The sequence below is a fragment of the Dermacentor andersoni genome, chromosome 11 (genome assembly GCF_023375885.2).
Source record: "Dermacentor andersoni chromosome 11, qqDerAnde1_hic_scaffold, whole genome shotgun sequence".
Taxonomy (NCBI): Eukaryota; Metazoa; Arthropoda; class Arachnida; order Ixodida; family Ixodidae; genus Dermacentor; species Dermacentor andersoni.
The window spans coordinates 108640931-108660717 of NC_092824.1; the positions used below are offsets into that span (position 1 = coordinate 108640931).

A 19787-nucleotide genomic window follows, 5' to 3' on the forward strand; every position below is an offset into this window, starting at 1 on the left:
GTGATAGGAGATGGCGGGTGCACACGTGCATAATTAAAGGAAACATACCGCGTCCCGTGATAATTGCCCCTTCCCACTTTTGGTACGCTTCACCGCAATACTTTGCGTACGCTTCACCTCGTAGCCTAGCTGTATCGAGGCGAAGCTAACTTTCGGGAACTGGCACATATACAACGCGGCGTACTTCCAGAGCTTCAAAAAAAAAAAAAAGCTATTGGCGAGGATTACAAAGGCGGAGTCGGCACCATTGCTAACAGCGTCGAATTGTTTCAATGAAAAACACAGCGCCGAACAGCAAGCTTGGTAGCTAACATCGAAGTAGCTAGGCTTAGCGTTGCCGCGGTGGTGGCTGCGAGAGCGCCGGTTTGAGGCGGCGAGATAATTAGTATGTCCGCGGTGGTGGCTGCGATTAATGCCGTTTCGGACCTGTGGTCATGGTAAAAAGTCCGGAAAAACAGACGGCGAAGGCTTTTTCTGTCCAAAATTTGAGACGTTCATACATAGACTCTATTGGATACATGGCGGTGCCGCGAATGCGTCCGAATTTCAGTGCATGCCCGAAAAATTGGGCGTCCGAAAAATCAGTCGTTGACTGTATTTGAATGTTCACAAACCGATTCGCATTGTGTAGTAGTTGCATAACCCAAGTGGAAACATTGCATTAGCGTGAAAATGCAAAAATGCCGTACTTTTGCGCAGTTGGCGCAAATGACACTTGAGTGGGCGCAACCAGGAGCAGGCAAGTCGAATTGTATCAAAATGGCACAAATGGCGCAGTTAGACGACCACTGGCAAAGGTATGTTGTGAAAAGCCGGAACTTCCACTTAAGCCACTGCCAAGCGTTTGATCATTGGAACCACAAGGCGATCATAGTACCATGAAAAGATCAAGAGCTAAAAAAAAAGAATGAATAAATGAATTTATAACAATGGTACAAGCACATCAGTGGCACAGCATTTTTCTGTCTGCCATTTTCTTGTCATATTTCTGCCATTGCACCCAGCTCCACGCCATGCTGGCCAGCCCAAGTGCACCACCACAGACAACATAAATGTCAGCTACAATTTCTTTCCAGCACAACATAATGGTCAGTGGAATGAAGTGATGTCTTAATCTTATCTTTTGTGACAAGCAACCAGCACTGTTACATCACTAGCACAAACAGGAGCTGCAACATGCGGCACATATTAAATTTACTTTGTTGTATCCATGTTTGTTATATTTAGGTATGAGTGTACCTTATTCATGCCACATGTGGTAGTAAAAGTGAAAGTTGAATGAATGAATGAATTGTGGGTTTTACGTGCCAAGACCATGATTTGGTTTTGCCTGATGTAGTGGGGAACTCCGGATTAACTTTGACCACCAGGGGACCTTTAACGTGCATGGGACCACAGGCGTCTTTGCATTTCGCCCCCACCGAAATGCGGCCACCGCAACCAAGATTCGTTTCTGAGACCTCGTGCTTAGTAGTGCAACACCATAGCCGCTAAAAGCCATGGTGGGTATAAGCGAAAGTCGTGTTTGTGTTTCTTCCAAGGGGTGACCTGCCAATGTGGCGTAACTCAATTTCTGTTGAACAATCCATTCCACACACTCGAATTACAAATTGCATTGCATTGTAATTAAAATTACATGAAGCCGCCACTTTCTCACGAATACAGCATCTTCACCTTGCGCACATTCTCCTTCTCCGCAGCCAGCTCGCGCTCATGCTGCTCTCGCAGGGACGCCAGCTGAGAGGCGTGAAGGGAGCGGACGCGATCCAGCTCACGTGACCGCTCTGTTGCCATCTCCTGGTACTGCTGCAGGCGGGAATGCAAGTCCGTCTCAGAGCTTCGGAATGCTGCCTCCAGCCGCCTGTTTTCATCCTGCAACATGATATGAGTCAACACTTCACTCCCACGATATTGATATCTCATCGGTTACAAAATCATTGTCAGAAGCATGCCAAGATGCAGGCATAGTATTGTAAGACTACAAATTGTGGATGCAGAGAATGACATAAAGCCTGAAATTTGTCCCTTCACAGTTTTCCTAACACTTAAATCTGTGTACGAGCACCGATGAGTTGGCAAATAAAGCAGTTCTGACTTTTTTTTTTCAATCATAAATTTTACACTAACTCAAATGGTTTCCTAATAAATTTTGAATAAGGTGAAAAAATGCACATTGCAATCTGAACTGTGGAACTATCAAACACTAGTATTATTTCATCATTACAAGGTTCACTATGCAGTCAAGCATTTGATGATAGCTCATTTGGCTTGAGATAAATCCTAATCAAAAGTAAAAATGGACAGCAAACATAAACAACTAAAAATGAAATTTCGGCTTCCTTAGCAAATAAGGCTGTAGTACGAGAGTCAGAACGTACAGCCATTTTTACCTTTGACTAAGGTTTAACGCTTCTGACCATATGGTTTGACCATATGACAAGAAGCCAACCACATAAGCATCCAAGAACTGCCACTTACAAGCATCTTCAAATTTAAGCTCAGTTATCTTTGAACCCCACTAGAGAAAAGGAAGCAAGGTTTCCACAGGGTCTAAATGCAGGTCTCCAAGAAATGTTTCCCCATGCATGAAATAGAGTCCAACAACTCTACAAAGAATGCATTTACAGCAAAATTACCTGTGTAACAAAGGAATATGTATGCCCCAGCCGAATTACTATCTTTGATATGTATTGTGAACACCACTACAGTGAACACTGCTACAACAAAATTACTTGCACAATAAACAATTTGGGCATCCTCGACTGCTGATTGCTTACTTTACAACAAACACACATAGCATCACTGCCCTCCACAACCGTCACTGAGCTACGGTGCGCATAGGAAGTGCTGGTCAGCACACGCATGCACACACACATTGATGGTACTCTCAAAATAAGCACTCGATGACATCATCTAAACCATCCTGGACAGAAAGGAGAAGGCAGCTGCAGCCTTCAAACAAACCAAAGACTGAATTCATAAAGATTTTCATTTGTAAGTGCAGTTAGCCATGGGCTAGCTGGCTTTGCTAATAATAGTATGTAGAATATATCACCATTGGTTGGCATATGCTTTTGCGAATGTTTCAGCATAAGAACATTTTGTGAATACGGGCCCAAGAATTTTGACGTGAGGCAATATAGTAGCAGCATTCGACACTCTGCAGCTGTACCTTGCATCGCTATCAGCTTCCACCACGAAGCAAGCCGTGAAGGTCGATGCCATAAGGTCGCCTGCACCCACACATTCTTTCGGACAAAGTATGCACAAGAAAATGTGCAACTTCTTAACTAAGTACATCTCAAATAAGAGTTGTATTTTGTTGAAGGCACTTAGGTTGCTCTATTGCAAGCCGTACAGTGTTCAACCTGTACAACGAAGTGACCTGCATAACGAAGGATTTCGGAGGCACCAAGCACTTCATTATAAAGGCGTTTGACTGTATATGCGCGCTGGCATCAATCTTTACTGTGACCCTGCATAACACAGCATCCTGGCCACCATGACTAAATAAATACTGTTTCTCTAACACGCCACTGTTTCTTATCTCGCCTACTGTCCCATTATGTGAAGTTTAAAATCTTTCTAAAGTCGATATACACACCTTCAAGAGGCGCATGGCAGAGGTCAGGTGCTTGCGGACGGTGGTATCAGGAGCAGGGGCCAGCTTGAGTGACAGGTGAACTAGGTGCTTGAAAGGGTTGGCCTCTATGACATCCAGAATGGCAGGATCCGAGCCTATCCGACCATGCACCGTGAGTGATAGCACAAACCGGGGGCTGTCCTGTGGTAGATAAGGGTTAAAGAATGCTAAAAATCATCTGAGGATGATTGTCAGAGTCAAGCAATAACTTCCCGGTATAACTGCCGAGATAAGTTGCTGGGGGCACTTATTGGTTAGCTCCATTGGTTAATGCAGTGAGCCGTTTGAGCAACGTGACGTATGGGCATGGCACAATGTACTCAGCAGGTAGTCTTCAGCCTCACTGTGCAACGAGACAAAAGACTAGCTGATGTATTCATCCATCAGATTTACTGAGGCCAGCACATCATGAGGCATGCATGGCCCATGCTGCAAAGTGCTTTCTTTGGAGGCTACATTCATGCGCCATTGCTTCAGCATAGTGCGTTGTGATTAACAGAGGCACACTATTTGTGACATACATGGAATGCCAGTTCTGTTTTCTTTCACTGCCTTAGTAGGCTGCAGGTAAGTGGGACAGCGCGCAAGTACACGTGCACGTACGTGCGCGCACGCACACACAAAATCTGGGACATAATAGTGATGCGGCAGGTGCAGATGGAGTGAAGCAAACTGAACCTTGAGTTCATCCTTGGTGCAGAGCTCAAGCAGATCGACAAACTTCTGCGGAAATGCCAGGAAGTCCACGAGGAGACCCTGCTGTGACTTGAGGCTGCGGGATGCAAGCCAAATGAGAAATCAACGGAGACATATAACCCTGGCATATTTTACTCTGCATCAAAATTAAATTTATTTACTCCTAATGGGCAGCACAGTCTGTACATTAAATTCACATACAGTTGAACCTCAATATAGCGAAGCCATGTTCGGTGGAATAAACTGTTTGTTATATCCGATACTCGTTATAAAGGACCAAACAGAAATTGGCATCAACAAGTGCATAGCCAGGGCCATGCAACAGAATTATGAACATGAACACTAACACATAAGAAAAATACTCAATTGTAACACTATTATATCAAAAGCAAAAACACTGATGAAAATAATTTACTTGAAACATGTCGCATACATCTTGAAATAACTATTTTTGGACCTGTGCTGGAAGTTTGAATGTGTGTGGTATAATGTTTTAGCAAAACAAGTTGGAAAGTAGACTGCTGGTTGTTTGCTGTCCGTGTCAGTATATCTTCATGCAGTGGGTACACTTCTTTCATTGTTTTTCACAGTGTTTTACATCAGGCATTTCTTGAAGTGGCTAGATATACGTGCTTTAATAGTATGCTAGGCATAAAATAGTCCATGTTCTCATATCTCACATTCTTCTATAGAGAGTTGTTGCATGGAGTCTACATTGTGTCAACTTGGAAAAACTGATTGAATTAAAAATTTTCTATCCAGCAGTATGCTCTTCATAATTCTGATGATCCAGAAAATGTGGTCAAACTAAATTTTCGATGTATATAGTAATTAACTGGAGCCAGAAGGGAATATAGAAATGCTTATCCTTACCTACCCTGGCTTGGCACAGGAAACATTGAGTGAGAAACAGGCGATTTGAGATCATACAGACCACTCTTCAGGTTCACAACCAATTCATACCCATTTACTTGAAAAACAAAAATTATTTTTGTCTGGCAGCTGTTCATTGTCTCCGTATGCTGTTCACTGATGACACCACTGACTAAAATTTGTATTTTTTTTCTAATGACAAAGAGACACTGGGGGGCTTCTTTAAAAATACTTTTGCGACCATTTTGGCTTATTGATGCTGGCTCGCATCCTCTGTTGAGCCGCAAATAAAAAGAAAATTGTTTGCTATATCTGATAATTCATTATATCAAGGTGTGACTGTACAACACAAGCCATGACATGCAAAATAGCACAGTTAAAGAAAACTCTGAATCCTCAAGGAATACGTTCCTAGGAATAAAAGAGAAATGATGAAAACTTGCCTCTGGAAGTCCTCTTCAGTGAGAGTGAGCGTGTAGAAAAAAAATGGGTCTGCATCATCCGTGAGTTGAATTTGAAGCTCCTAACGACACAAAGAGATTTGTTGGGAAATTAACTTTACAGACCATACATTGCAGTTACCTCATAAATTGTGCATCTGCCCTCAAAGGCCCACTTAGTATCAAAGCAAATCTAGAATATTGCCTTTCTCATCATGTGCCACTGTCAGATGCAAAATAATTGTCATAATTATTCTTTATTACATTGTGTCACACTGTGAAGACTCCAGGTCAAGATAAACATTGTTGTGGCTGTCCTGGTCTTCTTTTCTTTCACACATTATGTCAGCAGGCAATGCCAACAGGCAACAAACTACCCACTAATGTTTGCTACACATTCTCTGGTATTAAAATGATGCCTTCATTTGAAACACATATACACAGATATATATATCTTTGATAACAGTTAAATCAGTAACATTCAATTTGAGCCAAATGCACTGAGGCGATCACTTTTAATTCTAAATCTGTATTGTACGTTTTCATTCACCATAGTGGACATTAAAAAGGTAGGAAGTCAAGAAGTCATAGTCTAATGATTATGACTTGCGCTCACCTTTTGGCCAATGATTGATGACTTGCTCCTTCGTATAGCGAGGCACAGTGATGAAACTCTAAAATATATCAAACAAATGATGAAAATAAAATGATGGAACTCAACTGAAGGGGTGCTAACACAAAAATTCCAACTCGAAATAACTGGTAGATTCCATTGCTGCAAGCTCATAGGTATCATCTGTAAAGTACCAATAGCAAATGTAGCTTAGGACACATTTTAATTGAACCCTGAAGTTCATGCGAGCGATGAATCAGAAAGTGCAGCACCTATAGACATAATCAGCATAGGTCCTCTGTGACATACAAAGTGTACGCATGTGTGCACATGATGTGTACGTGTAAACTTCTCACTGTTTACGGATTACCAGGTTCCCAGTGCCATGGTTGGCAGTAGCAAAGCTGGTGTCGACATGCTGGGACAATTTGGCCAACTACAATCCACCCGAAATTTTTTTTGTCGCTTCTTTGCTATTGTTGAAAGGAATTATCATAGAAGTATGGCACATTAACAATTGTGCCGCTACCGACGCTTTACACCAGTAGTTAAGTAGAATATGTAAGTTGCAATGCTAGTATTGCATGCTCTCTGGTTGGACAATGCATGAAAAGATGGTGTTACCAGCGTTGTTCTGCTGTACAGCTCTCCAGTTACTCAGCAAAACAGAAATGGTAAGAAGTTTACATACACACTAAAACTCTCTAATGCCCAGCTCAAACTGCATAGTGGACTTCTGCCCAATTAAGCATTACGATGGTATAGCAATGCACAGGTTTCCCACCAAACTAGCAGACAAAACTGGAGCACAGATGGTATGGTATACGGTACATCCAACGTGCGTCACAGGTCTGCACGCTCGCATGGTCATCGCTGTTTACAAGCATGCTTCTTACTTGATGGGGCACGAAGTGCTCTTCAAAATCAAAACTGCAACCGGTCATCACACACAAGCATACAATTGAACATCGCACGGTGGAGCAAAGATGTTTCTTTGCCATGGTTACTGGGTCAATAGCTACTGATTAAGTGAAAAAAGAAAACAGCTCACGAAAATTTTTGTCAGTACTCCTTTAAGTTAAATACTTGCTCCATATAAACAGCATCATGAAATAAGGAATTGTGTTTGGTTCAAAAATCAATTCACGTGCTTCTCTCCCATGGTGAAGCATGATGGTGAATATGTGATCAAATCAGACTGCAAGATTGAAACAACGGCTGAGCATGAATGCATGAGCGCTCAATAAATCTCGAACACTGCCGAAGTTGTGAGTGGGGGTACCTTCATCGAGAAGCTTTCGAATGGCAGTCCAAACACCATGAGTGCGATATTGCGCGCGACATCGACTAGCGACGGCTTCGAGCGACGAAACAGGCTGTCGCGCTAACGGATCGCACGTTCTCGTCGCTCGGTTTTGGAAATCTAGAATTCGTCGCTCGCCGCCCGTCTACCCAATAGCGCGAAGCCGTAACAGGATGTGCAACAGTGATACTACCAGTTGTCGCACGAAACGAGCAAACGACCGAGTTTTGATGCGTGCAAGGATAAGAAAAACTTACTACAAGACCTTTAGAAATACTTTATGCTGCTCTGTTCAGCAAAACAAATCAACTTAAATTATTGGAGAATACGTAACGCCAGTTTTGCTGCCGCGTATTTGGTGCCCTCAACCGGCGACACCGGGGTGACGTCGCCCAAGGTCGTCGCTCGCGTGGAGTTCCATTTGTAGGCGACGAAAGGACGCAACAACCATCTCCATCACGTCGCTTGTCGCCGTGATCTTGTTTTCCGTGATATGCATACGTGCTCTAGGAACCATCACATGTGGAAAGCTACCTTCACTTCGGGAGAACACACCGAGCTTACTCCGGCCTTACTTACACAACCACACTTCTGGTCTACTAGGCAGTAACAAGTAACATCGCGACAAATAAGCACAGGGGCACTCGCGCTAAACTCACCGGCGCGCACCGCTGCAGAAGTCATCCTTGAGCTGCACACTCTGTGTCCTACAGTACAGGCTCTCATCCTGGCCCAGTTCGCTCGTGCCTGAGCTGTCCGCTCGCCTGTACTGTGAGTCTAGGATCATTGCGATCTGACGAAAGAAGCAAGAAACGAAAGGAAACACGATAAGACGGCGCCAACATATGATCGTGACACTGAGACCAAGGGCGTCACTGGGAGGGGCAGTAAAAAGCACTACTCTCCCGAATTTAACAAGCCCAGGCTATGCATCGAACTGTAGCTAGAAGGGCACGTTTGTCCACTTGATTTCGAGGGCAAGTGCTATCAAAATGTGTTAAAGCCGTTCGCACCTTGTTGACAACGCCATCGAGCACATTGAAAAATGTCACACTTTTATCTGATTGGTCAACTAATTGGATTATTCGTCGTCTTTTAGTCGGCTAGTAATGACTTGTGTGGTTCGAACAGTCGACTTTTCACAAAACTTTTTGTGTTGCCAAACAATAAATATAAAGTAATAAATTGTATTTATTTCCATAAATATTAATCTGAGATTTATATAATAATTTGTCCTTGAATAAAAACTGACGCTTGCGACACTGCGGCTTGCGCTAATCAGAACAGCCCACTCAAGGCGGGAATTTCAAGCAAGTGCACTGACCACTACCAGCGGACATTATGAAGATTACTTTTAACTTGTCCGCAAACATGATTTATCTTACGAGCAACCAGACCTCCAAAAGTGAATCGCAATCTAATGGCAGTGTCAACAAGAATGGGTCTGCAGTGTCAAACACAAACGCGTAATCTTCCCGATGCTCCATTTTCCACAGATTATGAAGCTTGCTTTTACAACGGAGCCGGAGAAGCTGTTAAGTTCTCCATGCCATGCCGATGCTGTGTTTTGAAACCAAGTGCGAAGCTTTCCACGGGACAGTGTTCTGCAACGGTTTTCTCGCGGCGTTGAAGGCCGGTGTGCTACGGCGTGTACGCGATATATCAAGTGTAAACGCAATACAACCCAACGTGTATTGGAGCCCTGAACTTGCTTTGAAGCGTCATAATAAATGGTTATAACATAAAAGTTACCTTGTGTATATCTTATTCGAACAGACAAAATTTATATGTGCGCTTTTCTTTTTTAAACCGTTTTTTTTTTTTTTTACGTCGCGTTTTACAGCCTCCAGTATTGGTTCGCTTACAGCCCACACATGTGGACACACACCGTGCACTCATCGTGTCAGAATTGGCCCATCCAGTCACCACCTTTGATTCTGTACACGAGGTCAGCTGGACCAGCCCAGTTTTAATTACACCATCTACGGGTTCAGTCCAGTTTACTGTCACACCGTCTCCGTGATGAGCTCAGTGAGAAAGCTACGTCAAACTTAGAAGCATACAAAAAAATATTTGCTTGAAAAAAAAAAGAGAGAGAGAAAAAAAGACGCCGTTGGCACACGTGTATATCCCTTCAATATTTCAACATGGATTATTCGTGTTCGATTAATTATTTCTCCAATCTCTATTAAAAATCATTTCTATTGCTCCGATCTCTCTACGTTTCTTCCTCCTCCTATGCCATCAATCTACCGTAGTGGGTGATTGCCATTAACAGGGAACAAGACATCGGCGGCGGCGGCGGCGGAGCTGAGCCGATCACCAACGAGTGGCTCGTCGACTGTCGACGGCAGCTCCGGAAGCGGAGGGCCGACCGGTGCAGCGGCGATGCCACGGCTCTGACACGCGTCCGACGTAATGCGCGAACAGCTGCGCGCCTTTTGACCGGCCAGCAAACAGACGGGAACCGGCAGGTAACACACGACATTTGCATGCACTGTCATCGATATAGTAATATATTTACTGTTTATTTATTTCTCCACGCAGCAAGCTTGAGCTTCGCACACGCTCGGGGAGAGTTCACAGAGCTACACAAGGGGAAAACGCAAACAAGAGTTCTAGTACGAATAACAAAGCAAATGTCACTTATGCAATATCTTACCAGCACTTCGTTCCTCGGTCAAATAACGTTTGCGCAATTTGTCAAAGATCGCGCCTCTTGCCAGGAGCTAATTTCATGTGCATACACCCCCCCCCCCCCCTTCCCGGTACACAAAATACAGATATACAAGACAACAGGAGGGTGCTACTCTTTACACAGAAAGCTGCCAGGCCCTGTACGTCAGTCGCCGGTATACCCATCAGCAGCAAGACTGGGAACGGAGACATAGCGATCTACTGGAGCTCGCGAGCTTTAACGTCGCGAGCGATGGCCCCTGCACTTTTGCAACAGACTGCACACGTAGCTTCGCCGTGCTACGCGACTCATATGCTTCTGTATATGCTTCTGTAGCTGATAGCGACGATACAGAAGCATATACAGAAGCACATGAGTCGCGTATGAGTCGCGTGGGCCACTTAGAAGTATACTTCCAACTGGCCCATGGCAGACGCCAGCTTCCTTGCGTGAACGTCGCAAGCATAATTCGTGATCGAGGATGCATATATAATACAGTTAAACGTCGATATAACGATTACGGATACAACTAGCTATCGGATATATAAAAATTAAACTGTTTGTGGTGATACCAGCTTTTAACGAATATACGCTTTGACAGTATATCGGATATAACGAAGATATTTTTCTAGTCGAGTGCAGCTTTGTTGTAACAAGGTTCGACTGTATAATAGAAGACACGATTGCTGCTCGGTCTCTTTTCAATTCTGACCAGTCCCAACAAAGATGGCGCCGTCATGTCACTTGCTGAAGCTTCTGCCCCTTCTGACGGTTGCGGGCGTTCTCTGTCAGCTGCCTGGATGTTGCGTGGCTGGAGCCAGCAACGTTCCAGTGAGTATCCTCTGGCTTTCAGACGCGCGTCCAGTGGTACGTTAGGTTAAGCTTTGACAACGACACCATAGATAAGTAAGGCAGCGCCCAGACTTGACGAAACCGTACGCGTTCATGCCAATATGAATGACCCTCGAGATTCCATACATGACCACGAAACAATTGACAAAGCGTTCAAAAAAGACGGAGAATTGAAGTTACCGGCCAAGAAAATTATCAGCCTAAAGCCAACGTCTCAACAAGACGAGTCGGTGACTCATCTTCGTCAGGGCAGCAACTCGCTGGTAGTCGTTACCGCAACGAAGACGACTATCGTTGTCGAAACGTCGGCTGCAGGAGGATTCTCTTAATTGTTCGGCCACTGTGTGGTCACGATCGAGTTCCCTCTGCATAAGGGAGTGGCTCTAGATCGCATCCCGACCTGTCCCATCGAGTAACGCCTGATGCGGGGGAAAGTTCGGTGGGCAGTTCCGTTGTCATGCGCGCCGTGGTCTAATATACTGTACGGCTCGCGACACCGATAACTCCTAAAATTTTCGGTGCTCCTCTTGAGAGGTACCGTATACACATTTGCCCCTAAACCAATAATTTGTACTAAAACGCATTGCCGTTTCTGAAACGAAATAAAATGGCAACAGGAATAGCAAACTGCTGTTCTAGTTGGACCAACATTTTCTGCAAAGGAAAGCGCCAAAGTGGTGCGGGAAAGAAGCAGAGAGGTGAACAAGGAAGGGTGCTCACTTAATTGCCACCTTATGGAACACCAAAAATAGAATGTCATACTACTACTACTACTACTAATACTACTACTACTACTACTACTACTACTACTACTAATAATAATAATAATAATAATAATAATAGTAGTAACACCGTTGTCAGCGCAAGGGTATACGCTCTCGGTGGATTTATTTCTTAGTAACCCTCAGTTGCACGTTAATGTCTTGTTCATGTCCCTGCCCCTTTGCGTACCGCTTTGGCGCTCACCTTTGCACAAATCGGCAACCGGTGCAATAAAAAAAAAAAAGATCTCGGAATGATAGCTGTCGTCACGTCATGAATTTTCTCCGCTAGGGCTATAGGTAACTATTTATCGGTAACGATTGGCCACATTGTATTCTACAATAGCCAAAGACTGCAGTTAGAAAGTTTTGACAACTTTAAGTGAGTCACCACGGTCCAAATAAAAAAAAAAGTACTTCGATATTTGTGGCGTCACACTGCACATACCGGCACTGGAATTTCGGCGCGAAATTCAAAATATGGAACACAGTCCTTAATTTTCTCTTGTACCAAACTATCCTATTGCCGCGAAATTAACTAAATTGTGTCTTGAAAGAACTTTCTAGGTATAAACTTACATAACGATTCTCTTAGCGCCCCCTAATTTACCATGTATGTAATATTAATATATTATCGACGGTGTCGGTCTTCTTCCTTCTCAAAAAGCACCACATCTCTAAGAAAGACCTGCACATCGACCTGTCCGTGCCATCGCTAGGCGTGCTGCTGTCGCAGAGGCTCCAGCGCAAGGCTTCGTCGCAGCAGGAACTGCCACAGCGCTCGCAGTGGCGAAGTCAGTACGACGGCGCCCCGTCTGACGAGAAGCGGGACGGAGGCGACTCGAGCGCCGACCAGGGCGAGAGCACAACCGAGGAACGTACCACCGTCCGGACGCACAGAGGACGTTTCGGCCAGGACATGACCGCCAAAACTAGCGCGGTCACGCTCCCTGCCGAGCACGACCACGAGTCCATCGCGCCGGTAAATATATACACCGTGCACCTATAGGTTCCATTCTGGTCATCGTCGAATTCCGCCATATTGTCGAATTCTGTAATGGCGACGTTTTGAGCCAATCAGAGGTGCCGTAGCAGCCGTGCGGGCCAATCAGAGCTGACAAGATGGCGCATTCGACAATATTTGACTATGTCCAGAGCAGCGCTGCTTCGAGGAGAGAAATAAATAAAAATAATTAGCGCGAAGCTCATAGTAGCGTTTTTCATACACTGGGTTGTTTCCTGTTCTGGAAAGTTCAGCAAGCCGAATATTAATTAATTAATTACTACTCTAATTTGTTACTCCATTTTCAGTCCCTTGTTTTTTGCTTGTAATACAGTCAAATATTGTCGAATTCATTATGTCAACTCTGATTAGCTCACAGGGCTGCTACAGCCTCTCCGATTGACTAAAAACGTCGCCATTACTACTTTTTTTTTTGTACGAATGTATGCTCTCCAATTTGTTCTAAATTTCTTTGATACGGAATTATGTTCCAGCTTTGTGGGGATATTGCCTTATTTGTTTCTGCAGCGCGGTAGGAGCGGCAGTTTAGTGCAGGCGTACGTGTTGATCGCTGACTATCTAATTAAGTACCTCGATCAAATCCCATAATTAACTGTTAACTTCGTAATAGACTTTGTTTAATCTGCAGTGTGCGTGGATACAAACAACACGTACTCCATCGGAAGAGGGAACGCAGTCCAGGGGGGAGTAAAGATGTTAAGCATTCTCGAAATTGGTGTCAACTGTGGCGTACGCAGTTATACCTTTGCAAAAGGGTCTAATTGCCACTTGTCCCTTTGTGCGTAGAGGAAGGAAAAATCAGTAGACAGCATCGCGCAACGCGACTGAAGCCAAGACGTATCGGCCCAACACGTGACCGTCACGTCAGAGCGCGAGGCAGGTTTTAATGCTCCCGCTCCGTAAGCAGAGCTGCGGCATCGCAGCTCAACAAGTGCGCATCGATTAAAAGCTACCGGGAACCAAACGTTGTCGGCCAATAAGCAGTGTCTCAGAGGTCACGTGTTGTGCTGATACTGTAAGGGAAAAGCGAGCAGAATGACTTTCACGGAGAGCTGGTTCGCCAAGGCTAGCTGCGTGACCTGATGCTCTCTCATATAGTTCAGTTCCTTCCTCCACGCCTTTGTGACAATTTTTAAGGGCAGCAGAATTCGACAAGCGGCTGTAGCATGAACAGATGTGCATAGTGCTGCAAGTGCTACTGTGCTGTGCGGTGACAGTATGCGGCGACAGTGACCGACTGTGATTGTATGTCTGTGCCCCTTTCTTCCTTCATCTCTACTTTGTTATCACTTTAACTCCCCCTCCCCTCTTTCCCCAGCGTAGGGTAGCAAACCGGATCTTCCCCTCTGGTTAACCTCCCTCCCCTTTCCTCTGTCTCTCTCTCCACCCCTTTGTGCATGTTCCTGCGCAGGAGCAATCCATCGTGCGTCGATGGAAGAACCTCATGGAACCGCGTGAACCACTGCCAGCTGATCTCGTCCCGGACTCGACGCGAACGCCGCCAAAGCTGAAGCGAAGCGACGACGCGACGACATCCCCTCGAACCGAGAACCGTCCAGAAGGGTCGAAGCGGTCCGCCACTCGTGATTACGCCATCGCCAACGCCACCGAAAGCGCGTGCAACTGCAGCGAACTGCTGAGCAACGAGACCGTCAGCAAGGTCTTCTACCTCGTGCCGCCGCCCCTCGAGACGAGCGGCCAGAACGGAAGCCTAATCAAAGAGATCATCCGGGCGTCACTGTCTAAATCCGTGCTCGTGGAAAGGCTCTACGACAAAGGCTGTCGCTGCAGCTGCAACCACACGTCACTAGCTCCAATTCCTGCAAGCTCGAGTGCGAAGACGAGGCCAACTACGGCAGAGACAACAAAAGCGACACCCACTACTGTGCCGTGTACGGCATCCGCTAGTACCAGGTTAGTTTCTGACAATGGCAATTGATAAATGTTTACGACTACAGTGACTCGTGATTATATATATAGTTTGTATACGTAAGCAAGCAAAGTTCGCTAAGCACAAAACTGATTGAAGACCGGAAATGAACGTGCTCAGTTTCTAGTTATCGACAGAAAGCGAACAGTCATCAGGCAAGGAACGCACCTTGCGAGTCCACTTTAATGATAAGAAACTATGAAATATTGCATATATGAAATAACTCTATGAAATATTGCATATATATACCGCTCTAGAAGTTGTACAAGTCTACTGTCTGATATAATAGTCAACTCTCGACCTGGGCCGAGAGTTGACCCCATATACGCGCACCGTTTACCAAAAGCTTGAAAACAAGAAATTCAGAAGACGGTGCTGCTTGCTTACCTATAGGGAAGCAAGCAGCACCCGTCTTCTATAGGCTTGAATATGTTTCATATAAACTTCTTTTAATGTTTCGGTGCTCATTCCGCCCATGAAGTCACCGTTTCTGCATGTTTCGCTTGATGCTGCGTGGTCGAGTCGTTCTGAATGAGCAAGACACAAAAAGACGTTGCAGACTACTTCAAGCAATAAAAAAAAACATGAATTCGTTCATTTTGTTGCCGTTTGTTGATTTGATCTTTCGGACGATTAGACAAACTCTTGCAATCGTCTAATTAATTGAAATCAACCGTATAGGCAAGGGTTATCACGAGTTAGTATAGATGTGCACAGTTAAAGGGACACTAAAGAAAAAAAATTATTTCTTCTGCATCAGTAAATTACCTTTCTACGACACTAAAAACACCTCTCTTACCACGACAAGACGCTTGGTAAACCAGAAAAAGCGCAAGAACGAAAGACGGGTGACGACGCCTCCTTGAAGCTCCCACACCTGGTCGCTGTGACGTCATGAATTTTGATGGAATCTTCTAGGGCCTACTTAAGTATATAGCGGTACAGATTGACTACATTGTGTTCTAAAGGAACCAAATATTAAAGATGGCAAGTTTCGGGAACCTATACTCAGCCAACGCGGCCCAAATGCGAAAACATACTTTGGTATCCCTGACGTCACAGTGACCTACCGGCGTCGGGGTTTCAGCGCGAAATTCAAATACTGATACTTCGACCTTCATTTTCTCATCTAATAATCAAAGTATTATTTTGAAATGACTGCCTGCAGAGTTCTCAAACAGTGCTTTATTAGTCTAAACTGATTTATTGTTTCGCTTCAGTGTCCCTTTAAGGTTATGACACCCTATCGCGCTTCCTTTCCCGCGTATGCAGCACGCGCTTGCAGGAAGACCGCCCGCAGACCCTGTGCGCGCCCAGAACCACTGCGAGCAGTTCGCGAGGAACCAAGTGTCCCACGCGCGTCTTCGTCAAGTTTCCGGGCGAGGACCTTCCGGCTCGTGCCACGGACTGCCGCAAGCTGTGGCTACCGGACAGCGTCTACAAGGGCGAGTCCTTCTGGGAGTGCGAGGACAGAGGGTCGGCCGACTGCGGCGGTGGACGCGTGGTGACAACGCCGAGCAGCACGGAGCGCACTTTCCTAGCGCCGCGGGCGTCCAATCCGCTACCTTCTTCCCAGGGCCCGCAAAACGCGGTCTACGCAAGGCCATCGGCATGGTACTCCACCAGGCGAAGAACGGCTCAGCCGACGGCGACTACAAACAGAGCTGAAACTGCAGCTAGTACTAAGACAGTGACGTCCACAGCGAAAAGGACCGTGTCCACGACGCCGTCGAAGTGCGGCAATGCCAAGGACGAAGACGCGTCACCTGGCGCACCCGAAAAGAAGGCGCACAATCAGGCAGCGTACGCCACGGTCACATCGCCGAACGAAACCGCCGGCGGCTGGCATCTGAGCCTCATTGTGCCCTTCTATCCTTTCGGCGGCAACAAGACGGGGAACGCGACGCTGCCGTCTACGAGAGCGCCGATGCCCGAGAACTTGCGGCACCGACATTACATGACAAGTAGAACGACGGCGACGACGGCGAAGAAGACAAGCGCGAGAAGGCTTACGCCAACCTCAATATCGCAGACGTCCGGGACGACGTCTAGTATCCTCCCTTCTAGCGCTCCCACTGATACCATACAATCTAGCACTGTAACGTCGACGTTACCCTTGTTGGCGTCGAAGAACGAGACACTGCTCTCCGCGGAGTGGCCACAGCGGTGTCCGAAGAGCGGCGACTTTTCGACGTTCAACAACTCGCTCGCCTTCATGCTCATGTGCGCGCCGGCAGCCTCGCACGAAGGAGACCGCGGCCAGGCGTCTGGCCGGACGGATTACCGAAGGAGCACGCACTACCACCTGCACGACGACGACGACTTCACGTGGACCCGCGCCGCCACGTACACGTCCAGGCCAGCGCAGGTCCAGTCGCTGCCCTACAGGACCTCCAGGAACGGAACTGCCTTTCCGTACCCGTTACGAGGCTCCGACGTCTCGGCGGCGCGAAACAGCAACTTCTTCCGTCCTCGCGGTCGAAACGTCACTGCCACCTCGTCCAGGAACGGAAGCCAGCCGAATCGTGATGTTCCGGTCGTCCTGGAAGGAACCGCTTTTTCCAAGCGGCCGAAGCCCTATTTTGGTGGTGAGACGCGGACAACCAAGTCGACCACGGACAAGAGGTACGCCGACGTCATTCTCGGGGCGGCGGCGGAACGACCGGCATCGTCGCGTCAGAGACAACGCTGGGCATACAGAGGCTACTACCGAGAGGTCGCCCGTCAGTTTCCACACACCGACGTCAAGCGGTACGACGCGGTGCGGGACCGGGCCGCCGGACAACGCGCAGCGACTCCCGCAGACAACGGCGAAAACAGGCAAAGAAGTCGATTGCCAGACAAGAGAGCGGCGATCAGTAGCGGGTTCTCTGTCACCGAAGAAAAATACCGTCGTCCCTTGCCTCCCGCAAAGATGGACTTGCTCAAGTCCATCATCAGCATAAAGGCGCTCGTCGACGAGGCTCGGAGCTCCGGGTGCAAGGACGCCCTCCGATGCAACGCGAACGACGCCAGGAACTCCGACGCGTCAGAGAAAGTTGTCGTGCGCAACGGCCAGCCTTCTGAGGACGACGAGTACGAGTATTACTACGTCGACGACGATGCCACCAGCCAGCGTCCTCTAGACCGGCACCGGCGCTCCGTCACTACGACGTCATGAGCCGCCGTGAGGCCGGCGCAGAGTGGCAGTTAGCCAGTGAGGATAGTCCAAAAGTTAGCTGCAACCCAGCGATATTGTCCTGCAATAAAACGAATTATGATTCGTTTGAGTCGCGGCATTCGGGATAATAATAATTAACAGAGATTTAGCGTAACGGACACGTTCAATTGTCGGAAGCACTTGCGAACACCGAAAAAATTCGTTAAAGCTAACTTCACTGCAAGCAGTATATTGTTGCAAAGAAGTCAACCTCAGGTCGACAAAAAAACTGTTTCTTTCTATCTTTCTTTCTTTCAAGCAACAATTAACACATCATACACCGTGCAGTGGTGTTCCCGTATTGCAAGATTCAACCACGATGGAGAAGACAGGCAGACGAGCTTCGGCTAAAGTTGTAGAGAGATGCATACGAACTTGCGCGCAGGTGAAGCGCTGTCCTAGTCATGTTATAACCATTATTTTTTCGTTCGTACCGTTCTTTGTGCGTGTCAGCTGTAGCGCTTCAGATAAAGATCAGTTGCGATAAACAGCTACTAACTAGCAAATCGCCATCTTGCCGAAATTCTTGCGCACTATAAAGGCAATTTTGAAGGATTAATAAAACAACTGGTAGGGGTACTCGTCCTGCCTGGACATGGTGATTCGTCAGGCAAATGGCGCACGCCTTTTCCTGAAATTTACCCGAACAGACCGTAGCGCGCTATCTGTCCCATGCGATCAAAAGAAAAAGACAAGCAAAAAATTTAAGACAGGCACTTCTATGCACACATTGACATTTCTATTCTAGGTCCTTGTGAGCTAAAAAAAAAAACTGACTCGCCATCCCGGTACTGCGAAAGCGGATGTTCAGCGAAGCTGCTGAAAACCACCACCACTACACCTGCTGAGGGGGGTATGCAATGCTTCATTGCTTTAGAGTGAAGGTAGTAATGGGAGTAATGGTAGTTCTGACAGCACGCCGCCACCCACAGCAGTGCTGCAACAACATCGATATCTTGTTGCTAGGCTGGTTATTTTGTGTACGAAAGGCTAGGGACGTCACTCCCCACATCGCAAGCTGCCGTCGCCGCGTCAGTTTGCGCAACAATAATCTTTACCGGGAAACGTATGCGGGGAGCGCTGTACGTGCTTTGCATCGGTATCAGGAGCGCCTTATCATCAATTATGTGGTACGGATGATTGTTTTGCGCTTGTTCTTTAATGAAACGCATGCTGTTCTGTATCTTGTATGCATGATTCTAAAGAATGTATGCACTGTTCGCTTCACTTTGCTAAGTGATTGAAGCCTTTGCCTTACGGGGGTACGAGCCACTGCTCATGGTCCTGCATTGCCGCCGGGATCGGCCCACATTTCTGCTGACGGACGCGGACATGAAAAATGCCGAACTAGATGCTAACAGCCTCGCTGTGAAAATTCGCCAAAGTTACAGGTTGGCTTACAGCGGGCAGTTCAAGCAGCCGATGTAGAGTGACTCCGTATGTTCGGCCATAGTAAGGTATTCGAAGAAATATAAAATAGAAATTCTCGAATCGAATACTTCGACTCGGAACAGAGCTATTCGATTAGTATTCCGTAATTTAGAATATTCGCGTATCCTATATAATATTTTAGGTCCTAACTTGTTCCCAATTTGCAAGCTGTCTACATGAACGCAACTCCAAGTACCATGGATGCCTATATCATAGGAAATAAACATCTCCCTCTGTTATTTGTTGCCGCTTTTCTTCTCCATGTTTACCTATATATTTAGAGACAGAAATAAAGAGAGGGAGAGAAAGAGCGCGGTTCTCGATTCGATATATTCGTAGCAGGTA

At 46.4% G+C, this 19787-nt stretch overlaps 2 protein-coding genes across 2 annotated transcripts in view; one reads left to right on the plus strand and one right to left on the minus strand.

Annotated features, from left to right (window-relative positions):
- Window positions 1–8627, minus strand: part of LOC126539430 (spindle assembly abnormal protein 6 homolog) — a 20028-nt gene extending 11401 nt beyond the window's left edge. Inside the window, exons 1-7 of the mRNA XM_050186261.3 lie at window positions 8582–8627; window positions 8228–8361; window positions 6269–6326; window positions 5656–5735; window positions 4322–4415; window positions 3605–3784; window positions 1675–1872 (exon numbers count right to left, since the gene is read on the minus strand). Of these exons, the coding sequence (XP_050042218.1) occupies window positions 1675–1872; window positions 3605–3784; window positions 4322–4415; window positions 5656–5735; window positions 6269–6326; window positions 8228–8355 (738 nt within the window). The 5' untranslated portion in view covers window positions 8356–8361; window positions 8582–8627. The remainder of the gene's footprint in view (window positions 1–1674; window positions 1873–3604; window positions 3785–4321; window positions 4416–5655; window positions 5736–6268; window positions 6327–8227; window positions 8362–8581) is intronic.
- A 263-nt stretch (window positions 8628–8890) lies between these two features.
- On the plus strand, window positions 8891–18097 carry LOC126539390 (uncharacterized). The gene is made up of 5 exons (XM_050186213.2): window positions 8891–10042; window positions 10961–11076; window positions 12526–12840; window positions 14294–14796; window positions 16085–18097. Exons 2-5 carry the CDS (start codon window positions 10972–10974, stop codon window positions 17970–17972), a joined length of 2811 nt encoding a protein of 936 aa, XP_050042170.2. The 5' UTR covers window positions 8891–10042; window positions 10961–10971; the 3' UTR covers window positions 17973–18097.
- The last annotated feature ends 1690 nt before the right edge of the window (window positions 18098–19787 follow it).

Excerpts from the sequence above, each read along its gene's own strand:
- LOC126539390 (XM_050186213.2), top strand. The coding sequence starts at position 10,972 with ATGGCGCCGTCATGTCACTTGCTGAAGCTTCTGCCCCTTCTGACGGTT. Across the intron at positions 11,077-12,525 it reads CTGGAGCCAGCAACGTTCCA|CACCACATCTCTAAGAAAGA; the intron begins GTGAGTATCCTC and ends CTTCTCAAAAAG. Across the intron at positions 14,797-16,084 it reads ACGGCATCCGCTAGTACCAG|CACGCGCTTGCAGGAAGACC; the intron begins GTTAGTTTCTGA and ends CCGCGTATGCAG.